Source organism: Alosa sapidissima, chromosome 16 (genome assembly GCF_018492685.1).
Source record: "Alosa sapidissima isolate fAloSap1 chromosome 16, fAloSap1.pri, whole genome shotgun sequence".
Taxonomy (NCBI): Eukaryota; Metazoa; Chordata; class Actinopteri; order Clupeiformes; family Clupeidae; genus Alosa; species Alosa sapidissima.
Genome location: NC_055972.1, coordinates 30,619,389 through 30,644,388, shown reverse-complemented (window position 1 = coordinate 30,644,388; position 25,000 = coordinate 30,619,389). Strand labels below are relative to the sequence as shown.

The 25,000-nt window shown below is 46.8% G+C and overlaps 1 protein-coding gene across 4 annotated transcripts in view; it reads left to right on the top strand.

The window, feature by feature from the left end:
- slit1a (slit homolog 1a (Drosophila)) overlaps positions 1 to 25,000 on the top strand; it is a 104,006-nt gene that overhangs the window by 47,164 nt on the left and 31,842 nt on the right. For all 4 annotated transcript variants that reach the window (XM_042065903.1, XM_042065905.1, XM_042065904.1 and 1 more), the window contains exons 5-9: positions 10,075 to 10,146; positions 11,019 to 11,090; positions 12,076 to 12,147; positions 13,772 to 13,935; positions 19,059 to 19,206. In XM_042065903.1, coding sequence (XP_041921837.1) covers positions 10,075 to 10,146; positions 11,019 to 11,090; positions 12,076 to 12,147; positions 13,772 to 13,935; positions 19,059 to 19,206 — 528 coding nt within the window. The remainder of the gene's footprint in view (positions 1 to 10,074; positions 10,147 to 11,018; positions 11,091 to 12,075; positions 12,148 to 13,771; positions 13,936 to 19,058; positions 19,207 to 25,000) is intronic.

Genomic DNA, 25,000 nt, shown 5'->3' with positions numbered 1-25,000 from the left:
TTACCCTGAGCGAGTGAAACGCCCTTGTGGTTGACAATGCAGGATAGAAAATAGAAGCTGGACTCGCTGGAGTGCTAAAGTGTTCTAATGGAGTCATGGATTATTTGCCGTCGCTGTTGAGTTACGCCTCCCGTCTCCTCCGTGCCTTTTGTTTTGTTCCTATTTGTAGTGAACAACACAGACAACGACATGACGGATGGATGAGAGGCGTTTTGTGCCTACACACATTAGCACACACACACACACACACACACACACATTGAAGCAAATCAATGAACCTCTAATCATTTGTCACACCACCAATGCAGCCCAGGCATTCTCGTTTCCTCTTTCAAGTCCACATCCAACATGCATGCCTGGCTGGCTGTTCCATTTTTATGTCTGGAAGAAATGAGTGGTATTTTAGGCACCTCCCACCGCGCCGCTTCCATAATCATCCAAATGGATCTAAGCATAGAGGAGTGGGGTTCTTGGGGTCCCTGGATCAGGGAGTGTGGTTGTAAACGTTACTGTACTGAATTTGTTCTTTGTGGAGGACGTAAAAATGTAGACATGAAAGGAACAGTCAAAGGAAGTACGGAGGGAACAGATTTCAGCTTTGCATGTCGAAAATTAATATTTATGGTTCTATTTTTAACCAGCATTTTTTTGAATTTATGTTTGAAAATGTTCACAGTCAGTCACTGCAGGCCTTAGTGTAAAGACTGTATATGTTTGCCATCTGTGTCTGTATGTGTGTGTGTATGTGTGTGTGTGTGTATGTGTGTCGGTGAGTCAGTGAAACAAGAGTTAACTTTTCAGGGCCACTTTGTGTGGAGGCTGCTTGTGCGATCGATCCCTGAGGGCATGGTTGAAAATGAGATAATTCATCTTAATGAGGTCTTTCCTGCTGACTGCTTTTATATTTAAAGAAATAAATAAGAGAACCCATTTTGTCTGGGGGGATATGAGCAGCCAGTGGATATATTACTGGCAATACATGACCGGGCTTTAAATTTAATCAAGAGTGTACCGACTATCTTGATGTAGTGAGACTCTCACTTAATAGAGTCATGAGTGGAGAGACAAACGCTAACAGTCTAGCAGTCTTTCTCAACAAAGTACTTCATTTGGTGAAGCATAGAGACTAATAATTTATTTACGAAAGCATTGCTATAATATTTAGTTTAGTTAGCAGACAGACATTAATCTTGTGACCTATTCAGAGAGCGAGTTTCATACGGCAGTTGCAGAAGTACAGAGCCATTAACTCAAGTGTTACTTTAATATCCATCACAACCAACTTCGCCCCTCAAAGTAGCTGCGACTGCTTAAGTGGGAGTAGATCTTTCTGGAAGGCAGCTGTGGCATAACCGAAGAAATTTCAAAGAGCGGCGCTCCATCAGTTATCAAAAGCTTCTTGGAGTGAGGGAATAATCTTAAGCTGTGGTGAACGGACGTTTTTTTTTATTTTTAAAGGGTAGCTGTTCACCCCACGAGAAAAACAGGGGGCCGCAGAAAGTGTCTCTCAAAGAGCTGATGTCCCGTTTGACTTTCATTCTTCCCCGTCGCTAATCAAAAGGCCCTCATCGTTCGTCAGCTTTCGTCTGGCTTCCTGTGTGCGGAGCAGAGGCACAGAGGGCCGAAGGGGATCACGATGACGCGCGTGTGAGGACCTAACTAGAACCATCTGTGGTCAGGGGGGGTCGTGGATGCCACTGATTTATTGTGTAACGCCAAGGTGGGTGGGGGGGTGAGAGAGAGAGATCTGGTTTGCTTTGCAGTGAGCCTCTAATGAAAGCACTGTGGTGGGAGGCTTGTCATTGTGGTGGTAGGCCTGCCTCTGTGCCCCACCTTCTGATGGAAGAGTCTGGCATTGCAGGGGGTGTGGGGGCCCTAAGGCAAAGAGAGACAGTGGTGGAGGGAGCACCCCCCCCCCCCCCCCCATCACCCCACACACACCAACCAGACGGGGTGTGTTGGAAACGGAGAGACTGGGATGGAGCATGGACCACACATACTCATACACACACACTCACAGACATAAGCACACACACACACACACACACACAGACACAAACATGCACACACACATACTTATTTCAAGCCCAGGGCTTCCACAAACACCCAGAAAAGTGTTTGGCAGACGCCCAATTGCCTGGAAGCCCCAGCATTGAGCTCGGCGTTCATCGTCGTCTTCACCCAAACAGCTTGGCTCTTTCTCTTTAATCCCTCGCTTTTAGCACCCTCCCGCTCTTTTCATCTCTCTGTGGCCTCCCAACATGCCGTCATCTGGCTCCTGCTTCGTCTCCCCTGCAAAACACCTCCGACCCCATCCTTCCTCTCTCAGGACACGGCACATTACACGGAGGGGATGGTGATTTGTTTTTCTTAGTCGTTCGTTTTTGCTGTGATTTTTGCTGGTTTGAGTAAGCGGATGGGGTATGTGTAGTCTCTCAGGAAGATGAATTGAGTGAGACGTTCGCCATGTTTTGGTGTTGTCTTATTATCTGGCCATTAGAAAGCGTTTCAAAGAGGTCTGTCAGAACGCCGAGGTATTTATTGATCCTGGGAAGATGTATTGTCTGTGCCAGCTTTGCTGCTGGGCTCTGCCAACAATCTACCTCTACCTCTCCCTCCTTCTCCCTCCCTCTCCCTCTCTCTCTCTCTCTCTCTGTCTCTCCCTCTCCCTGCCGTTTGTTTATTTCTCTGTCTCTTTCACGTCTCTTTTTTTCTCTTTCATCCTACTATCACTGTCTCAATCTCAATCTGTAATCTTCTGTACATGTGTTTGGCAAACTGTTTCTATTACTTTCAGACATTTGTTTGGAATATTAGGCACTGTGGTTCTTGAGTCGCGGCTTGTTGAAAGACTACCTCTCAGACATGTCAGGCAGTCAAGGGCTGTGTTTTATTACTCTCCTCCACTGGCGTCGGTTGGTGACGGAAGGAAACATCCGGAACGAGGGGTTGTCATTCTCACCTCGTGTGCCCCCGCCGGCGTTAATTGGAGTGGCATTTGATTAGCAGGTCGGGGGTGAGAGGGGGGGGCACCCTGGTTCAGAGGTGGGGGCAGACAGACAGACGGGTCTGCAGCTCCTCCCTTCGCTCCAGCTGAACCAGCATGTGGCCAAGTGCTTTGGCAAACCCGCGGGCATGACAGAAGTGTCCGCTGAAAGCACTGACAGCAAGATCCTCTTGCGGCACACTCATCTGTGATTCCTCTCAACCTGGAACACATATACATACACACACACACACACACACACACACACACACACACACACACACACACAAACTCATACAAACTCATACTCATACTCATACTTTCTCTCCTTAAACACAGACGCTTTTTCTTCTACGTTTTACTTGCAAGCCTGCTCTCATTCTCTGTCTCTCTCTCTCTCTCTCTCTGTCTCTCTCTGTCTCTCTGTCTCTGTGTTGTTGTTGCCTGTAATCAACACTCTCACCCTAGCCCCACGATGCCCCCAACCATTCCTCACCATCTTATGATTAATTCAAATCTTCTTTGGCACTTGCATTTGGAGCATAAATGTGTTTGTCATTCGATCTTGAACGCATTTCCCTCCAGGCAAGCGTCGCAGTGCTTTTGTGCGTTCCCCATCCTGTGCCAGGGATGTCATGAACATTAGTGGAGTGCTGGAGAAGCAACTGATCTCCTCTGTGGCCTATGTGTTCCTCTGTGGTGTGCAGAGGGAGAGGGGAAGGGGGGGGGGGGGTGGTGGTGGTAGAAAGAGTGATTGTAGTGCCGTTGGTGGAGCACAATCCTGTTAACTGCTTTCCACACCTCATTGAGACCCTTAATGAAGAACTAATAGCCTAATTACAAGCTACTGTTTAAACAGGATGGCAATGGTAGCAGTGGAGATGAATGTCTCTTTATTTGAGATGAACTTGTTCTTGCTACAGTCTCCATTTACTACTGAGGGGGAGAGTGTCTCTCACTCGGGTTAGTCTCCAGCCAGCTCCTGTAGATAACCAGTTATCATCAGAGGTGCACCAGAATTTTAGCTATTTCTGATACTTGGTTGTGTTTTTTAAAGCTATTCATATAAAGATAGACATTTTAACTGTAAAAACCCTTCTAGGCTAGATACCTGCATGGTATACATGTGATTTTGATAACAAGATTTTCTAAAAGGATTTTTAGAGCTCAGAGCTAAAAGAGTTAAAACATGAAATTGGCTAAATGGATTAAATTGTGAAGAAGATACGTTTTAGAGTCTAAGGCGGTGAAGGCATTTTATCTCATGAATCCTCATGTAGCAGTGAAGCAGGCTTTGTGAACAAGCACGCATGAAAAGCATAGCCTCTAAAAGCCTCTGAGGTGATTTAATTTAGAGCACTCCAAATGGCACCAGGGAATGTCAGTGGTAACAGGGCTAAATTGGTGCTTTCCCAGCCATAATGGTGTTATTTTGTCTCTGGATGAATAACTACAGACAGAAAAAAACAGGTGTACAACAGAGACGAAATTGTGTGAGAGTGTTTGTGTCTGTGTGTGTGCATGAGTGAGTGTGTCTGTGTGTCTGTGTCTGTGTGTGAGTGAAAGTATGTGTGTGTGTGTGTGTGTGTGTGTGTGTGTGTGTGTGTGTGTGTGTGTGCGCACGCCTATGCATTAAAGAGAGGGGGATGGAGTGGAGTGGGGATGTGGGTCTATAGATTAGACCTAACAGAGCTAATGGAGTGTGCCCTCCTAAACAGCACGGCTGATTGCCAGTGCAGTATGGCCAGACCCGACAGACTCTGGCCGCCCTCCTGACAGCCAAACGCCCGAGGCAGGAAACCCAGAGCTTGTTTCTCACCAAGGGTCGCTGACCCCTCGGCTTCTCGAGGCGGGCAGATGTGACCACTCTCAGGAGCTCTCTCAAGGACTGCTCACAGAGCCCAACGCATGAGGCTGGGATCGCTGCCTAAATGTACTACATGTTGTGGTCTCGGAGACATAGGACATGGATCCCTGCTATCTCTATGCATTTCCCTCACAGGCACAGTGTGTCTGTTCTTACTTTTAGTCTATTTTGTAACTAACGGTTAGGAAACAATTATATCTCCACATCTCCGGCCCTTGCAGTCCATTTGCTGGTGTTGAGTCAGAGTCTGAATGCATTCCTCTCCTCAGCACATTGTTTTGCTCTCACTTTGCTGTCGAAAGCTTGACTGTCATTACCATGATTCGTCTCGATTACGTGCTAGAGCACTGCATGGTGTTAAACCAAAGACAATTTTGCTGTGCACAATCCAGTTCTTACAAGTTTGCCAACATGTCAGCGCGCTCAGTCTATTCTCCACAATTTATGAGAAATGTGCGAATGTGTGTTGTGAAATGGTGAGGAAATCAATGGTCTCTATTGTGTTGCGGTGACTCTCGGCCAGCACTGTGGTTGCTGTATTCTCTGTTGCAGCCCCTTAGGAAAAGCCTAAGTCTGCTTACCAATCCCAACAGACAGATCTCAGTAAAGCCCCAGGCTAGTTCTGGCGTCTGGTTTGGTAAAAAGGAGGAAGAAGTGAAGATATTTTAAAAGGCCTCGAGATAAGATACAATCAGAGGTTAATGGTGTGAATCAAACAGCAACCTTTATTATAAACACTCCTGTAATCTCTTAATGGGGATCTTGAGCAATGCCTGCAACATGAACAGAGCTGTAATTATGGCAGAGAGAGTTTGTTAAAAAAGGTTAGTGAGCTCTGCAGACGGTCTCAATACACTAATTCCTTCCAGGGCCCTGGCTTTGGCGTTCCCACTGCTATTGAGCGTGTTTCCTGCGCGAGATTAAGTGGAATTAGTTGGCTTTTGGTTCAGCACAGACTAATGTCCTCTTGGTGGAAATTGGTTAAGATCACATCGTCTGAACAACTACTGAAAACACGTGTGCTGACATATAGTTGTGACGCCCCCCCCCCCAAAATGAATGAGCTGTGAATGACATGAAAGATAGACAGTCAGGGGGAGGGGGAATTTGCAAACACGGCTTTGTGTGCTTGACTTTTTTGGAAAATCATGGAGTGTGATGCACTGCTCTGGCTTTGAGGAATAAATACAGACCAGATTTCCCTGACACACCTGTGGGTGACTGGCAGCTGCAGGCTTCGGAAAACAAAGGCCGCAAAGTGTTTTCGGCCCTTACGAGGCTTGCGTTATTTCCCGTTCTTGATAATGATTGGAATGACGCTTACCTGGAGCAAGTGCCGAGCCTAGGAATGGACTGGAGTGGGTGTGTGGGTTGCGGGTCACTGACTTTGCTCTCATTAAGGAGCGGAGGTGGAGCAGAGGTTGGGTCGTGTGGGAGAGGGGGGCTGTGCCTCAGCTGTGAGGGCCTAAATGGCCGACTTACAGCCAGTGGCAGCGCTGCCATAAAGACATGCATAGATCCCCTGGCTTTGTCTTGGCAGCACAGGCACCTTTGGTAAAAAATTGCAGAAGGTTAAAAATCAATACGGCTCCGTTCCACCCCTGCGACGCGAGTGCTGATGCAAACGAAACAGTGGCCTGGGTAAATTCCACAGGGTAATCACCAGCGTTTACAAGAGCTGTTTAGGGGGCAGGAGGGGGAAAAGTGAATGGTGAGAGTGGTGGTGGTGGTGGTTGTGGGGCCGTGGCGATGGGGTAACTACGACAACATTGCGGCGGCTGGCGGTGTAACTTACCGCTGTCTGCTGTTGTTTTCCAGAACAGAGATCTGATAACCTCTGGGCCCCTTGTCTGGCGAAAGCCCGCAGGGGCCCGCCACTCCGAAAAAACTCCTTCCAGCCCCAATTAGTTCTGCTCCCTTTGTGCCCTCTCATTTGGAGGAAAGGCTGCCGCGGACCACCTCTTCAAGGAGCGTGCTTTAGGGTCTGCTGACAGGAATGCGCTTTTAGAACATACATTTAGAAGCACAGGCACCAGCAGCAGTCTATTCCCATACCTCATCCCCCCATACACACATGCGCACACACACACACACACACACACACACACACACACACACACACACACACACACACACACACACACACACACACACACACACACACACTGAAGCATATCTGAAGCAGGGATAAAGCCAACAGGACTCTCTGCAGTCGACTTCATACGCACTCATCAGTACATCAAATACAATCAGTTTCTCCTGGCTCAGGGATTGCAAAGTATTGCAACACTGGTAGTCTGAAGGTAGTTGGAGTGGAGATCATTCTAGAAGAACACCGCACCGCCAACTATGTAAAACACATCATGGTCACCCGCAGCAATGGCTTGTTTTGCTTTTTAAATACGTGTAAATTCAAAAATGTGGAGCTGCTTAATTTAATATTCCTCTGGCACTAGCACGCTGATAGCAAGACATGTCCAGTAAATCCTTAAAGAGCACACAGTCACAAAGCGGCAAAAAACCCCAAACCATGACAATTATTCCATTATATGTGTTTGCAGGGAGGGAGAGCTGAGGACCTGGCGGAAGCAGGCGCCCCATCTTTTGGGACCTCAGCCTTCTCATTAGTCATTTCCAGGATGCACAATTAGCCCCCCGCGACTCCAAAGCTTAATCCACTCAAATCAACACGCTTAAGCCATTGTAAACCCCAGCCAATCACTTTAGAGCATGCTAACAGGATTTAGGATGCTAATTTGGGATATTCAGCGTGGATTGCATATTCAGATTTTTGGAAGATTAACACTTTTGTTTGTCTGCAGACATAGTACTAGTTTGTACACATGCACAAAAATTAAAAGATAATCACAAGCAAAAAAGGCATGTCTTGCACTTAGCCTAGAGTTTCTAGAGCAGTGAATAACTTCCTCCCTCTCATGTCACTATTTTTCTCTCCAGTTGTTACTGTTTGTGTGATAAGTGCAAGATGTAGCCATAAAACTAAGCAAAGCTTAACTCATGAGGGCTCACTGTCTGCAGCATGGAAGGGAAGAAGTTTTTACTGCGTTCCAAGAAAATATTGACAAATCACGCCAACATATCTGTCGGGACAAAGCAACCCTACAATCAAGATTTGAAAATGAAAGGAGGTGAAACACAAGGTTTTCACTACACATAACAGATGCCTTCAAATGTAATTCATTTCCCATTTGTGTACCAGATTATAATAAGGCGAAGCAAAAAAAAAACCATTTGCTGAATTGATATATGCGCGAGCAGATGCTGGTCTGCTGTGCTGGCTCTGCTTTCAAATCCTCCCTTGTAGTTTCTGGATGCCTTGTCTGGCCCCCTCATCAGGGCAGCCCTATTGTAAATAGCACTGTTGACTTGTCCTTCTACTCCAGCTGCTTTTCCTATGTTAAAGAAAACATCACAAGCCAAAACCAGCCCAAGGACAGTCGTGCAGATAGAACGAGTGCATTAATACGTCATTGTGAGGGTGTATTTATTTTCTTTGCTGAATGTAAGCCAGCTAAGCTGATGTCTGTGCGGGAGGAATGTTCTGTCGTTAATATAATTGAATGTCTCCTCCAGTAGTTTATTTAAGGTGACTGCTTTCAATGTATCATTTACCCTCTGCATAAGCCAAGTCATGTTAAACACACATTCATAATTCACCATGATCAGCCTAAAGAATGAAACAAGAATCAACAAGTTGTGTCCTCTGCTAATAACATTCACAAGATGTTGGGTCTTTGGTGGGTGTCTCTTGCACAGTACTGTACATGTCGAAACAGTGTCTCAGAGACGTTGCTCTTTCGCTCTTTCTCTCTGCTGAAACAGTGTCTCAGAGACGTTGCTCTTTCGCTCTTTCTCTCTGCTGAAACAGTGTCTCAGAGACGTTGCTCTTTCGCTCTTTCTCTCTGCTGAAACAGTGTCTCAGAGACGTGGCTCTTCCGCTCTTTCGTGGTCGATGTTGAACGTGACTGTAATATACATCCAAACAAACAAAAGAATCAAATGTGCAAATTCCACCGTTAATTGCAACATGCTTGCAGCACTCCATGACACACTTGTTTTAATTGCTGCTCTAGCGTGAAGGCCAAACCACCCAGTCATTTGATGGATTCTACAGTACAGTCATTGTGGCACCGGCATTTTAATCTCTTTAAACTCTGTCTGAAGATGAATAAATCACCGGGGAAATATGCTTGCGAGTGTGACGTGCGTCGGGCCGGTGTAGTGTGGCAGCGCACCGTGGATGTCTGGCTTTGACGTGAAAAGTGGTGCCTGTATTGGCAGAGGCTGCTTGGAATGCCAGCGAGATCGCTAGTGTTCAAAGGGTGCGTTACGCATCTGACTCCATAAGATTGATGTAAAAGTCTGAAGCATATGATTGAGTGCCTTGTAAAGGCATAGATTGCCGTATTCATTGCCAATGCATTTGCTTGCAGCATGTGCATTGCTCTATGCTGACCTAGACAAATATGTATGCTGCAATGCTTTTGAACGTTTTTACCTTTCTTATGTTAAATGTGGTTGAAGAGGAGGATAGGATTTTCTCCATCCTAAGAGAATGAAGCCCACTATTTAGTGTCCAAACAAAAGCACATGCTAATTAAACTCATTTGCCTTCCTTTCCCCCTCATCCTCAATCTCTCGATCCCTCCCCTCTACTTTCTCTGTCCTCTCGCTCTCCGCAAATACTTCCAATGGCCTTTGTTAGCTCTCCCAATTGAATCCATCCCATCAATCTTGAAGGGACCCCACACTGGAGCCTCTTGTAATTGGTGTTTTGCATGTTTGTCTGACAACTGAAAGATTTCCTGCGCCCAAAAAAAATATCCTGGCACGTCCTGCTACTTAGATATGATTTGAATGCAGGCAGTGCTACCCCCAAGATCTTGAATTATTTGAAATATCCCTCTTTTGGGTTGCTGACAAATTTAAATCTCTTTGTTCAAGTTGGGGGAAAAAACGCACGCATGTCTCACACGATCTTTCAAACACAGGCATTTTCTGTTTGGCGGTCAGATCATTATCCCTGAAGGAAATTGCTTTAGGCTATAAGAGAATTCCAATCCTACCACCCAATATTATATATAAACTGCTAATGATGATGGGAGACCTCAAACAGTTCTCTGTTGTGTGTGTCTGAAGCCATAGCCCATTCTTATTGTGTCGTGCCTAATAGCTTACGCAATGCTTTATTTCTCTGCAGGGATCTGAGTGAGAACTTCATCCAGGCCATTCCGAGGAAGGCTTTCCGTGGGGCCACAGACATTAAGAATCTGTAAGTGTTTCCCTTAAGATCCTATGAGATGGCAATTCAGTCCTCCTGTGTAAGTAATGGCTCGGCAGCCCTTTAGGGGGGTCCAATCTTGTGTCAATGTGACAGGGAAGCATTGATTGACATTGAGCTGCATGCTTTTGATTCTTCTTTGTGGCTCGAATACCCTGTTCTATCTGTTGAGGTCTCGTCCAAGATCAATTCACAGGAATGCATCTCGCCCTGCATACATCATCCATTTCCCCTGACTTAACGGATGAGTGCACAGTTGTCATCGGAGAAGCTGCCTCCGATTTCACCCCTGTCTCACAGGAGTCGTTCTTTTTCATGTTGTCTGAGTCGAATAACTGGAGCAGACGCACCACCCCCCTAGTCTCACATACCCACCCCAAACCTCCCTCCCCCAGCCACACACGCACGCACGCACACACACACACACACACACACACACACACACACACACACACACACACACACACACACACACACACACACACACACACACACACACACACGCACAAACGCACGCACACACACACACATACAGTACTCACTCTCTTTCAGCCTCCCCTCAAGTTTTTTTTATTATTGTACACCCACCCACCCATACTTATGCAATCAACACCGACTGCCGTATATTGCTATCGACTTCAGTGGGCACGGCACAATGACTGTACCCTCTGAGTCAATACTTACAGCTTGCTTATGGGAATGATTACCGTTATGCACCATGGCAGTAATCACAGCCCCGGTGTGCAGCGAACGGGAGCTGTTTGCCGTAATTGCCCCGTCTCGAGTATATTGGAACAGATCATGTTTATCGATTCCACGCTGGGTGAATAACGCAATCACTCTTCCTCGTGTTCCCTTCATAGGCAGCTGGACAAGAATCATATCGCCTGCATCGAGGATGGCGCCTTCCGAGCTCTCCGAGGCCTGGAGGTTTTGTGAGTATCCGGCCTTGTCTGCCCGCTCCACCACATAAACACCTCTCCCACAACAACAAAAGAACGTCCACACCCCCCCATCCCCCATCTCCCATCTCCCATCTCATTATCTGAAAGCACTTTATGAAATGAAGAGAGTGACATTGCCCTAATAACTGCCACTGAAATAAAGATCTCAGGTCGGGCCTCTGTGCACCCAAAGGGCTTTAATCATCAGCATGGTCCATTAATTTAGCGGGGGCCTAAGGAGGAGATTGGAATGCAACCGAGAGGTGAAATATGCATATGGCTTTGTGATGGCTGCTTGTTTATGATGGAGGCAAGGCGGAGAAGGGGTGGTTGGGGGCCCTTTGGGAAGTGGGGCATGGAGGTGCCTGATTGAAATGACCCGCACGGCTCAGAGCACAGCTGGGACCCAAACAGGAGCAGGAGGGGGCTGAGCCACAACGGCGGCCAGACCTGAGACAATTACCTGCATCTAACTGACTGCCAGCTACTGTTCACACAAAGACATCACCCATCAGAACATTTGCCATGCCACAACATTTGGGTATATGTAAGGAAAATGGGTTGGTTAAGCACAGTCGTGATCTAGTGGTAGTATTGGGAGCCACGTCAGTACTGCAGGCAGTTTCTGAGGAAGAATTATTAATTTCATGACAGACTGTTGGGTTGGGTTGTGTAGTCTCTGTTCTCTATGTGGGCGGTGGAAAGCTATCCCTATGGGGTGGCACTGACAGAAAGAGAGAGGGTAGAAGAAGAAAGGAGGGAAAGAAAAGAGAGAGGGAAAGGTGAGGCAAAGGTATAGAGGTGGGTGGCAGGATAAGAAGACAGCAGCAGGATGTGAGTTCTTTCTCCCCCGGCGCAAACAGAAGAGAGAGGGGAGCACGTGCTGGTAGGAGCACGTGTGGGAGAGGGAGGGGGGGGCATTGATGATTCACCCGTCTTAATTGTTATGTTCTCTTCTTCCCTGCGTGTTCTGCAGAACTCTGAACAACAACAACATCAGCAGTATTCCTGTCTCCAGTTTCAACCACATGCCCAAGCTGCGGACATTGTGAGTAACGCTAACCGACCTCCCTGAGCCCCTGCAGTCACCAGTGTCATCGCTCACTCTCCGCCACCACAGCACACAGCCCAACACGCCCTCTCATTCTCAACAGATCATTAAGTGCTCCAACTTTAGATTATTTAAGGGAACAGCAAGAACAGAACACAACCCTTCTGTCTTGTTTGTGAAATGTTGTCTGTTGGATATTAAACTGTGCCCTGTCTAGGGACTGCAGATGTAAATTAGCTAACTCTGGTACAATGCATCAAATGGCAACATGTATGTCAAAAAGTGTACATGGTCCCTAACAAATACAATGAATAAGTAAATAAATAATAACTGGCACACCGGAAAAATAAACTTATCTGCTTAGAATCTCCTTGTCCTGTTTGAACGAACAGAAATAGCCCTTTGCCAGAGAACAAGAAAAACATTTAACAAGAAGTTAAAAATGCAAAAAGAGCTTTTCAATTTGATGGCATCAAAAGCATTTCTTTCACTGTCTGGCTTAATCACCCACCTCATTGTCTACAGAGACTAGAAGAGAGGAGCTAAAGGTATCATTGAAGATTAGGGCAATTACATTAAGCCAAACTCCAACCCGCAATGGGGTTTTATGACATCTTATATACCCAGTGACCTCCATCTTTTTAGTACACTCAGCAGGCTACAGAGTAGCAGGCAAAACCACGGAGGTCTCATGCTGGTTATATCCAACTAGACACACACTGTGTCATTCCATGCAATTTTGGTGGGTAGCCATAGGCCACATTTGGGTTTGTAGGCACGCCAGAAACCATTTCCTCAGTCGGTCCGAGGAACACTCAGAACAACTGTCCCAGAAATAAATACCCCCACAAACCTATTGTCTAAATATATTTACAAAATGTGCAAGCATGTATGAATTAAAACAATTATCTTGGCAAAAATTTCTTACAATCACCACAGTTTGATTCTAGTCTGGGTTTTTTTATTTGCCATGGTTTTGGAACTTTGGGCCGCGCATGGGAACTCGGAGTGGGTAATCGCTGCAGTTTTCCAAAGTTATATTCAGAGATGAACATTCCTGGTTTTGTTAAAGATGTGGAAAGATAATGGTGTTGAGGAAGAATGGATCGTAATGGTTTTGGAAATGGGAACCAGACCCTGGGGGGTTATAGTTTTCGTATGGCTCTGGCAGCCATTTCTGTACTATTAAGAGAAAACTGACAGGACTATAAGAGGCTTTGGCTAAGTTCACTCATCAGGAACAAGATGCCACGCTGCAAATTCCTGAGGGTTTGGACAGGTAGTGATAAGCTGTTAATGGTAAGGAAGAAGAAAGCCATGAAGAGCACTATCAAATAACAAATTAAGATTTAGAGAGAAAGGGATCTCTCAGATATCAGCATTGTGACACATGCCAAATGGGCTGGTATGTGAAATGTTAGTTAATTTCCCAGGTTGTGAAATTTGATCCAGACAGTTACAGATAATGCTGTTATTCTAACATTGTCATATATGGTAATAAATAAAGCAGTTATTATTTATTGCATATGAATGGGGTTTACTCTCAGATTACAACAGGTAATTGTGTGTGTTTTTTCTGTTTGTTTGTTTGGTTGTTTGTTTGTTTTAATTGTGAATCCAGCCGCCTCCACTCCAACAACCTGAACTGCGACTGCCACCTGGCGTGGCTTGCCCAGTGGCTGCGCCAGAGGCCCACGGTGGGCCTGTTCACCCAGTGCTCCAGCCCGCCACAGCTCCGCGGCCTCAACGTGGCCGAGATCCAGAAGCACGAGTTCTCCTGCTCAGGTACAAGCTTACTGGTGTGGGGTGGGGAGGGGTGGCTTGACAGCCTTCATAAATTGTACCTTATGTTCACACACACACACACACGCATACAGACACACTCAAGTACGCAACACACATACATACTTGCACACGCACACACACACACACACACACACACACACACACTCATGCACACACACATACACACACGCATACACACACACACGCACACGCACACGCACACGCACACGCACACGCACATGCACATGCACACTCCTCTCACTGTAGTTGTCTCCATCTCTGCCGGTCCCACATCTGCCTGTGAGAGGAGGCGCTAATCACACCTGACAGGCAGGTCTTGCGGGGGGCGCTGGTGGGAGAGGGCGGGTAGGACTGGTGGGGGAGGTTAGCCCCGCTCTCTGCACTTTAAAGTGGCTCCAGGAGCTGGCAGGTCAGCCACTCTTGTGAAAGTTCAGTTGAAGGGCCCTCTGCAGCTTGCTGCCCGATTGATGCACCCCGCCTCTGACAGCAAATACCCCCCTCCCCCTCCCCTCACCACCACCACCATCCTCACCCTCACTTGGGAGGCAGCTGGCAGAACAGCAGCCCCCCCCCCCCCCCCATTCCCATCCCTGCCTCACATAAAAGAGAGAGCGCAAACGTTTGACTCTCTGCCAGGTTTTGAGGTAATGCAGCCAAAGAGGCCAGATGGTACGTTAGTCCCTCCCAGGGGTGTCGGATACCGTAACCTGTTAGGATTATCAGGGACCAGTGTGTCTCTATCTGTGTGTGTGTGTGTGTTTGCCCAGAGGTTGCATGGGAACCAACATGGTCAGCAAGGTCATCTCCTGGAACCAGCAGGTGCAGGTGTGGGCTCAGGGTCGGGGCTTCCCAGCTTGGCCCTGAGCCACAGAGCACGCAGAGCTAAGATGAGACCAGCGACAGCTCTGCCCCAGCGTGGCCACTCCTCAGTAGCCCTGAGATGGGCACGGACCCATCAGGCCTCCCCCTCTCAAGCCTGCAGCTGAGGGCACGGACCCATCAGGCCTCCCCCTCTCAAGCCTGCAGCTGGGGACGCCGACTTACAAACAGCCTGTTTCTGTCAGAGCGAATGTTTCCTTTGGGCACGGACGGACGGACTGGATCCAAACGCAGCTGGTCCTTTCTTGTGAGCACACAGGCCCTTACTCAGAAGCAGGCATCCTCAGGAGACATACTCCACTTACAGAGGGGGCATCAGTTGTGTTTAGGAGTGTCGGGGCAATCGAGCAGGAGTTTGGAGACCGGGATGAGGGCAGGTCCATTTGTATGGCTGCTGATTTTCATGCATCCATGTAGCATGACAGCGCATAAAGTATTCATCGACAATGGGAGCTCTCATCCCACTCTGTGTCACCACGGAGTACACTTTACCAAGCAGAGCCATCGTACAGTTTTTAATTTGGGAATTTGCTATTTTGTTTTTTTAGTTATTATTTCAATTTATTTCTCATTTTATTTGCATTTGTGCTCAGTTCTTTCAGCGAGATTTTAACATGATCAAATAACATGAGCTATAAATACAGGTTGTTTGGTTTCATTTTGGTTGGTTTTTTGAGCCTGTGTGACGTCAGTGTTTTACCGATATTGCATTACCTTTACGCAAATAGACCTACTTCAAATGAATCACTACTCAATCTTATTGCATATACTGTTACACCCCTGTGCTCAATCACTGGTCAGCATCCGTGCTCTTTGTGGGTGAGATGTGAGATAGAAACTCTCACTCTGCAGTAAGTTTGGCAGCCCAGGGCTGGAAACAGAGCTACCCAGTGGGTTCGGGCTGACGCAGAAGAGTAGCCTGGTCGATTACCCTGAGTCACATGATACTGTGTCAGAAGGCCATGGCTGATGGTGGGAGTGTAGGGCCTGGTAGTGCATGCACACTGCTACTGAAATGCCAGATTTGTCACCAGGGGGCATCAATTAAAATTGTTTTCAAAATATGTGAGGTTTTTGTTTTATCGGATGTGGACAGAGCCGTTGGATGTGTTCCAATTGAGCAAGACGTAGGTTGGCTTGCCAGTGGGATTGGGCAGTAAGAAGACTAAATGTGTTCTTAATAACCAGTTGTCCCTAAGGAACAAAAATAGTCATCGTAATAAATGAGACATAGTGCCACTTTGTGCTTATTGGGAACTTTTTGTCTTCTCTCCATAGACAAAAAGAGCCCTCGAACGGTACTTCGTGAGGAATGCAGTAGTGCCTGAATGTACTGCAGCTCACAAAATATGTGCAGAGAGACGCACACAGAGCAGGGAGTCACCAGAGGCCTGACCAGCGAGTGAACTCTCCGCGAGGCGATCATTAGAGAGTGGCTCGCTGGCACACAGTCGCATGTTCTCTGCTTTCGGGTGGAGGAGAGGAGGCGGGGTGAGGGGGGTGGAGGAGGGTCGGACAGGGGCTTGGTGTGTATCTGTGCTGGGACACCTGCGTGGGATTTTGGGGCGTGGGTGGCGGGGACACGTGGTGGTGGTGGAGAAGGATGGAGGCTAGTGGAGGAGCTCAGAGCCACTTGAGAACTTCACGGTTGACTGCCCGCTGGTCCCCAAGTCCTTCTCTTATTTCCTGTTTGGAGGCGATGGAGGGAGGAGGAGGAGGTGGAGGAGAGTTGTTCAGTATTGTTGCTAGCGAACAAGAAATGTGAACAATACTGGAAACACAAGCCTTTGCAGACTCACTCTCCCTCCCTGGACCAGAGACAGCAAAACTTTGCAATTATGGCAGCACAACAGCTTGCTGTTCGACGCAAGAATAACCTCGCTCTCCCGAGTCGCCAGCCCCTCATCATGTTTAATCACAAATCCGCTTATCGAGACCGAGGCAGCCTGCTCATTATGGCAACTTTTCTCCACCTTCCCTTGTTTGTACAAGGTGTCATTTATTCCCAATTTGTCATAGACTAACATTATCTGTGTAGCGCCATTATTCCATCTCAACCCAGAATGTGCCTGTGCCATGCCTGTGATAAGTGAAGCACTTAAACAGAGGCCATTAAGTCAATGGGCCATGAGCTGGTGCCAGAATTTTAATAGTGCAGCACTCCAAGTGAGCAGAGAATGCACTGATACGGGAGGTCTCCTCGCTATGCATACAGAGTTACTGTAGACGGCAGCAGACGTGGTAAAGGGTTTGGAAAGTAAGTCTTGTTTAGTAAGTGCTTAGCCATGTTTACAAATGGGAACGGCCACGGCACTAGCAGACTTGGGTTTACGTCTGATTTAGCAGGGTTAATCCCGGGCTCTCTCCTGGCTGGCGGAGCGGCGTGGAGGCGCTGGAAATTCATTTTCATGCTCACACGGTCGGGGTTGTTAATCCCTGCTGAGGAACCGCTGCCAGGCCTGCCTGGTATTTCAAGGATCTCGCCGCTCTACTCACGCTAGTCCCAGCTCGCCGTCTATTCTGTCCCTCTCTCTCTCTCTCACCCTCTCTCTTTCTAGCTCTTTTACTCACTCACTTTTTCCACTTTTTCTTGCTCTCCTTTTCCAATTCTCGCTACTTTTCTCCAACTTTCCCTCTCATTTCTGTCTATTCCTGTCTTCCCTTTGTTCAGCTTTCTCACTCACTCTGTTCTCTCTCTCTCTCTCTCTGTGTGTTTCTTCTTTGTCCAGCTCCTCCATTGTTTCTTCTTTTCATCATTTCTCTCCTCTCCTCCATTTCACCTGGCCCTGTTCCCTCTTCTTCTCCCAACTCTTGTCTTTCACTCTTCTTCTCCCTCCCACTTCATCTCTCTCTCTTTCTCTCTTTTTCTCTTTCTCTCTCTCCGTCCCTCTGTCCTGTTTCCCAGGCAGCTCATCGTGTCCCAGTGCTGAGGCTGCAGCACGCCAGGCCGTCTCCCAGTCCACTGGATGGGTTTCTCCAGTTATAAATAAACCAGTAGGCAGCCCCCTGTTGCAGCCAGCTCAACCAGAACTCAGAGAGAGCACCAATCAAATATTCATGGTTTTCAAAAAAAAAAGAGCGAGAGAGAGGGTGAAAAAAAAAGAAATGAAACCCAAAACCCTGTAGATTTATAAGCGGCAAGGCAAATTAGCACATTTAAAAGTCTGTTTTATTGCCTTTCTGGGTTAGACTGTGAATATTGTGGAGCGCATGCACTACTTCTGACAGAGTCAGAATGTTATTGGGGAAAAAAAGAGAAGGTAACGGAAGAGAATGTCAAGGGATGTGTACACTGTATGCAAATGATGGTGCCTTTGGTTTCAAGAACAAGCACACGAGTGTAAGAATGAAAGAGCTGAACTTGCACAATCCCAAGTATTCCTGGCAGAATTGCTTCACGGAGCACAAACCTAGTGGTGCATAACGAGATCAATGGATTAAATTAACATGTCCTCCCCACGCACTCCGTTGCATGGTAAGACATTTCGTAGGACATTCCTTAAGACGGTCCTCAGGGAGTCCTCAGCCAAGAGTGATCCAAAATGGCCTTGAAATGCCGCTTTATAATTGCCATCTATTATAATATTGTGTATCATCAGAGTGATTTGAAATGTAATGAACTGTAGATTGAAGCTCCGTTTTCTAAGTAGGAAATATATGTGCTTTCATGTGTGTATCTAGACAGTCATGTGAGGGATAATCCATACATGTAGAGAAGCTTTTGCCCGAGCATGTTCCCCACGTCCCCATTATTTCCCCTCTCGTCCATGATCCTCATGAGAAATCCTCTGTGGAAAGCGTAATCCGTATTTTTCTCCGTATTTGACCAATGAATCGCCACCATCAGAGGTTTCCCAGAGACCCTGTGGCGCTGAGGGAAACGGCACTTTACACAAAAACACGGTTCTGTGACCTTAAAACACCTCATCACCTGACCCTGGAACAGTACACGATATACAGTATGAGACCTCAGTGTACCAAGTGTAAATGCATACCACACACTAAGCACACACACACGTCCCATCGTGAATTATTCACCAGTATCAGGCTGTAAAATGCTCTTAAAAGTATGACTCCGCCGTGTGGCTCCGCTATAGAAAGGCCTAAAAGGGTTTACATCTCCAAGAGTCGGCCATGTGAAGTGTTTTGCGTGTTTAACCTGCTTGTGTTGTCCATGTTGTTTTCGTTGCTTCACCTGCTGTGCCCTGCTCCACCTCTTCCAGGCCACTTGGAGAGTGCAGGCGCCCCGTCCTGCAGTCTGTCGGCCGGTTCCTGCCCCGCCATGTGCACCTGCAGCAACAACATCGTGGATTGCCGGGGGAAGGGACTGACCGCCATCCCTGCCAACCTGCCTGATAACATGGCCGAGATGTAAGTAGCCGAATCTCCCAGCTCATATATTGATTGATCCATAAACAGATAGGGCAGTGATGGAAGACAAAGGATAGGAGTGTGTGTGTGTGTGTGCCTGTGTCTGTGTCTGTGTGTGTGAGAAAATAAGACAGAGAGAGAGAGAGAGAGAGAGAGAGAGGGTTGAGTGAGAAAAAGAGAGCGAAAAATGGAAACCTAATCCCACCACCCCCAGTAGTTTGTGTCAGGAGACCTGCAAGCTGATATATTATTTTAAAGGGAGACCTGGGTTCCCCACATCTGCACGGCTCTCTCTCAAGCGTAACACAGTACATATCTCTCCCTCCAGAGCACACTGTATTTTTAAGGCCTGTGGCATCTCACTTTCCCACCCATGGGAAGCATTCCTGTTAATGGCAGACTCAGACTATGAGCCTCATAATCACCATCCAGTCCGCCAGCAGCCTCTTTAGCGTGTTTATCCGCATACATCTGTTTTAGCATTAACCCACATGACCCCAGATCCATAGACACTCAGTCCGCCAATCCCTGGAATGCAAGCAGACGCTCGGCAAACCAGCTGCGTCTCAGCCAAGGGTGCCTGACACGTCAATCGACAGCCACCTTTTGACAATTCCCCTGTGAAGGGTAATCACTATCACTAAAAATACAGATGCCCCCCCCCCCCCCCCCCCCAGGCCCCTGGCCTTGTCTTAATTCTGCACACATGGAGTGGGTGGACGTGAATAGGATTGAGACTGTGCAGGGGATCTGACATGGAGAAGTGAGGTGTTCTGGGTGACCCTACTGTTGCAGAAATGGTCAGATAATTTGAAAATGATGTACAGTAGGTTGGGAGTGTACTGTAAGTTGTAAGGTTGGGAATGTAGATGTCAAAATACTTTCAAACAACTGGGATGTAATTTTTGCAGTTTGACCTCCCACTCCCACCCCCAGGGTGTGCACATGAACAAAGCAGTCCTGTCTGAAAACAATAGCTTACATCAGGATACACATCACTTTCAATCAGTGCTTAACCTTCTGCAAAGTGATGTAACGGATCAAATGTGGCTTTTTACACATGGCTTTTCATTTTTCTCTAGGAGGTGTTATGCATATTTTGCGTCCTGATAATCCTCTGTGTTCTAAGTCAATCTGGCATTTGATTAGACTCAAATCTCTCAGTATTTTTGTATCTCTCAGTATTTTTGATAGCTGGGATATATCAGACATACAGTAAATCAGCACAGTTTGTGTCATGAGCATGCAAGTGTGACTTGTATGGTTATGCTGCATAATATTATAAAAAATGGAATGGTGATAATCCTGGAGATGTAAATATTAGGCAATGCTTGATGTTTGAGCGTGTCTTGGAACCAAGACAAGTGCACCATCTCAACATATTTTGAAACCTTCTCATAGTTGGGGCAGGCTGTCCTGCCCCATAAATTAGATCTGTGACAGCTTGTATAAAAGTCTACTAAAACAAAAGTGAACTAAGATAGTGAAGTGAAGCTTTGCTAAGTTTCTCAGAGTGACCCCCACATAAAAACTGTGTGAGGAAGTTTTATCGTCTTTCTGCTCGCAGCCAAACGACCCAGTCATGCACAGGCGGGTGTCACTCGTCGGCGTCCTTGCATATCCTGTCCCGAGTCTCTGGGTGGCCATATTAGCACCGCATGCATCTGTCCACACTTGGACCGTCACAAAGGAAGCCATCGTGGCACATCCTCAGAAGAGTCATCTCGTTTTTCACTCCTCATTGAGATGATATCAACACTGACATTGAAACTACAGCACTGCTGCTATAATAGCAGTTTGGCCTCTGCTTCACAGCTTTGATCATTTGTCGGTGCGAAAAGAAAAAAAAAACAGTTTGTTTTGTTCTTTTCACTTGCTGTTTTTTTTTTTTTTGTCCTCATATGTGGTGACACACAGATGACATTTGAAGTTAATATGAGGTAATTGAGGTGAAAGTGTCACTTGTATGGCTCTTTGTTGAAGTCTACCCCACGGGCCACACACATCCTCCTGGGGATATCAGATCACAAAGGTGAGGGACACTCCCTCGCTCTCACACAGAAACACACACACACAATGACACACACACACACACCATCATTCTGCTGAAAAACTTTATCAAAAGGGGGACTTGAAGGCATGAGATGAGTGAACTCATTTCCTCATTTGAGTTCTCAGAAAGAGGCCCATTTAAAAATACACTCCCAGCATGGGTGTTCCTTAACAACCCTGACCTATTTTCAGTGCTTTGGTGAGGGAAGAAGCTCGGGCGGGCGGGCATGTGAGGAGAGAGAAAGTGGCACGAGAGCCGGGCAGCCCAGGCAGGCAGGCTGGGTGTTGAGGGCTGGTGGTGATGGTGATGGGACGTGTTTGAAGTGTGCCTTGGCTGGTTCTACAACCCCAGCAGCGGCGTGTCCTCATGGGGGGCCACTGGAAGACCTGGTGGAAGCGACATGTTCCAGACAGCAGCCACTCACTTACTCAAGATGAAGACTATCAGCTCTGTCTAAAGCTGTCCCTCACACTCCTACAGAGTGTCTAGACATTAAACCCCATTTTTCTTTTCTTTTTGGCCCTCAGCCTCCAGTCTGTTCACCCACTTCTCTGAACATGACTTCTCTGAAAACAAACGGCCTAGCACCCATCGCAGAGTCCTTTTTTTTTGTTGCCTTTTTTTGATGCATGATACACTGTCTCTGTTCAGAGAACCCTTTTGCAGATAGAGCAGTGTAATACGTGCCATCAAGTAGCTTTATCCCGTCGTGAGTTTGTTATAATCCTGTCAGTGGAGATGAAATATCGTAGTGAAATGTAACAGTTGTAGAGGGAGAAAAAAGGATACTGAGAGATGGAGAAGGAGGGGAAAAACATTAAATAATAAACCAGGCCCACATTTTCAGGCGTTGAACCACTGCGAAGACAAAAGGCAAAAGATTAGTGTCTACTCTGGGGAGTTTGGTGTTCAGGCGGCGGCACTTTACAAGCTTGGCCACGGCTGAGTGAAAGGCAGACATCCACCTTCCTCTCCTGCGCCTTTGTTTGAAGTTTTTTTATCACTTCGCCAGCCTCCTTCCCCTCCTCCCTCCGGACGACCCTCACTGGTCCCAGCTTACCGTTCCACTAGGACTCTGTGTGTGTGTTTGTGTGTGTGTGTGTGTGTATGTGTGTCACAGAATATGATGCTTATTTAGTTTTAGTTCTGGTTGTGTCTCTGCCTCCCGTGTCCAGCATTTCTTGGGACTTTAGTTCATTATCAAATCAGTCTGAGCCACACTGAGGAGCCAGGCAGCTTCTCAAGAAAACCAGCAGCAGACTCATTTGGCCCTAATGAGCTGCAGAAGTTCTGCAGTCATTATTTTTTTTCTCTGATGGGAATTTGCAACATTTGTTCACTCTGAAGGTTTTTTTCTTTCCCTCCATTTTTATGTGTGTGTGTGTGTGTGTGTGTGTGTGTGTGGTGGGGGGTTACTGTGAATATTAGGAGGAATGGTTAAACACTTTGAAGCCTGTTTCTTCTTCTTCTTCTTCTTGAGGAAAGCTGTTTTGGAACTTTTACAGTTGCACATCATTTGGCTCCTATTCTGCGCTCACGTCTCTATTTAGATGTCCCACAGATTTAGACAGTTGCTATTTTTTACCCGAGCCAATTGCGCAAGTGAGGGTGTCATTAAAATCTCTGTTATTATGTCTGCCTGGATTGCAGAAAGCCCTGCGATGTAGCTTTGATTACTATGTGTTCTCACGTCCATCTGCATCCCCCCATCCCCAGCAGTCGAATAGTTAATGCCATTAGTTGCTCCTGTATAATGAAACCCATGCTTACCGCTGATTAATGGGATCAGGTGCATTGATTATCCACCTGAGGGTTAGTTTAAAAGATTTGTTTTGTTCGTTTTCTTTTTTTCCCCTCCCCTTGGTAGCAAACTGTCACTTGTCTGTGTGGACAGAAGAATCAATCCCCCAGTGGACTGCTCTTTCTGTGTGTGTGTGTGTGTGTGTGTGAAAGAGATGGAGAGAGGCTTTTGTCCCAGGGCCTAATCGATTCCAATCTGCCGCCTCCAAGCGCACATATTCATCACCTGATCCCTTTTTCGTGAGCGGGCTGCAAGCCGGGGTAGCTATTGATTTCTCTCTCTCTCTCTCTCTCTCTCTCTCTCTCTCTCTCTCTCTCTCTCTCTCTCTCTCTCTCTCTCTCTCTCTCTCCCCGAGAAAGACACTGTTGTCTCCCTTGGGGTGCGTTGTCACACTTAAAAAGTCACGCACACTCCCTGACACACACACCCACCCACGCATTTCTTGCTTGTAGACTTTTCCAGACACCATGCACTTACACTTGCATATGCATGTGCACTTGTGCTCTAACACGCACACACACACACACTCACTCAGTGGTGGCACGCCAGTCTAAGCCTGAACCCTCTTCCCAGGGATCTGTTCGGTCCAGACAGTTGATGAAAGAAGGACCTAAAGCCACTTGGCAACGTTGCCTGACTCATGGTAAAGACACACAAGCCACAGTCGCAGTGACACTGCAGTAAATCCAATGCGACGTGCACGTATAAATAAAGAGCGAGCAGTAGCTCCGCGAACATGACCACCACAGGAATCTCTGGATATATCCCTGTGGTCAGGAATTGCGACAATCCAAAGAATTTAAATTGCTTTGCTATATTTCTATATAAGTGCATGTTTTTCTTTGAGGGGAAGGATGGGACTTAATTGAAAAATATTTCGGCCTTGCAATAAAATGTTGTCGCCCCCCAGCAGACAAGGAACTTGGCAATAACAAAATGTGGGGTATCTTTTAGAGTGAGTTTTCAGAAAAATACTTATTATTATGATCATTTTATTCCTACCACATTTTATATGATTTTTCACCTTAGTATCGATAAAGTTTCTTGAAAACAACAGGAGATACGACTTGGATACATCATCAGTGATGACAGTAGACTTTACTTTTACTGTAATAATGTGGTAATAATAGTGATAACTTACTGTACATATTTTTATTTGTCCATTCGTATTTCTCTACAAAATCATATACATCAGTCTTGCAGACACACTCACAACCCCAATCAACCTGACCAGGTCCCCAACACTCAGGTGCCCACTGCATTTGACTTGTGTGTCCAGTGTGTCCACTGCTCTGCAGCAGATGCTGATATACCCCCAGCAAGTCTGGCACTGAACAAAAATGCTTTTTATTTATAGGTCACTTCACAGCTTTTAAAATGCCTGCCTTAATAAGGCTTAGGGGGGATTGAGCTGCCGCAGTCTCGGAGGCAGCTGCCTATTCGGCTCTGTTGCGCACGCTCAGAGCTGGACGAAGAGGGGGGAAAATGTCAAATCAAAACACAACGCAGTCCTATTAGCTCCAGCCCCTTAAAACGCAGCCGAGCCCCCTCACTGCTACTAATGGGATTTTCAGAGCCACGCAAAGAAGAAAGACGGGGAAAAAAACCCTTTATTGCATCCCTAGACTTTTTTTTTCTTCTCCAGCACCATCTGATGCTGATTATGGCTCGTGATTCCTGAAGGTTTCCACCGTGAATGGATCTCGCTTGACTGCCAGAGCCACACATGTGATTAATAAGGACGATCTGTGACGTCCGGCCGAGAGGTCCAAGGGCCGACGCAGCTTCGCTCTATGGACGCACACACACACACACACACACACTAGTGTACACACTAACTGTGCATATACATTCACACTAACACACGCGCGCACACACACACAAGTGTGTATACACATGCACATATATACACATCTACACACACAAATCAAGCAATAACA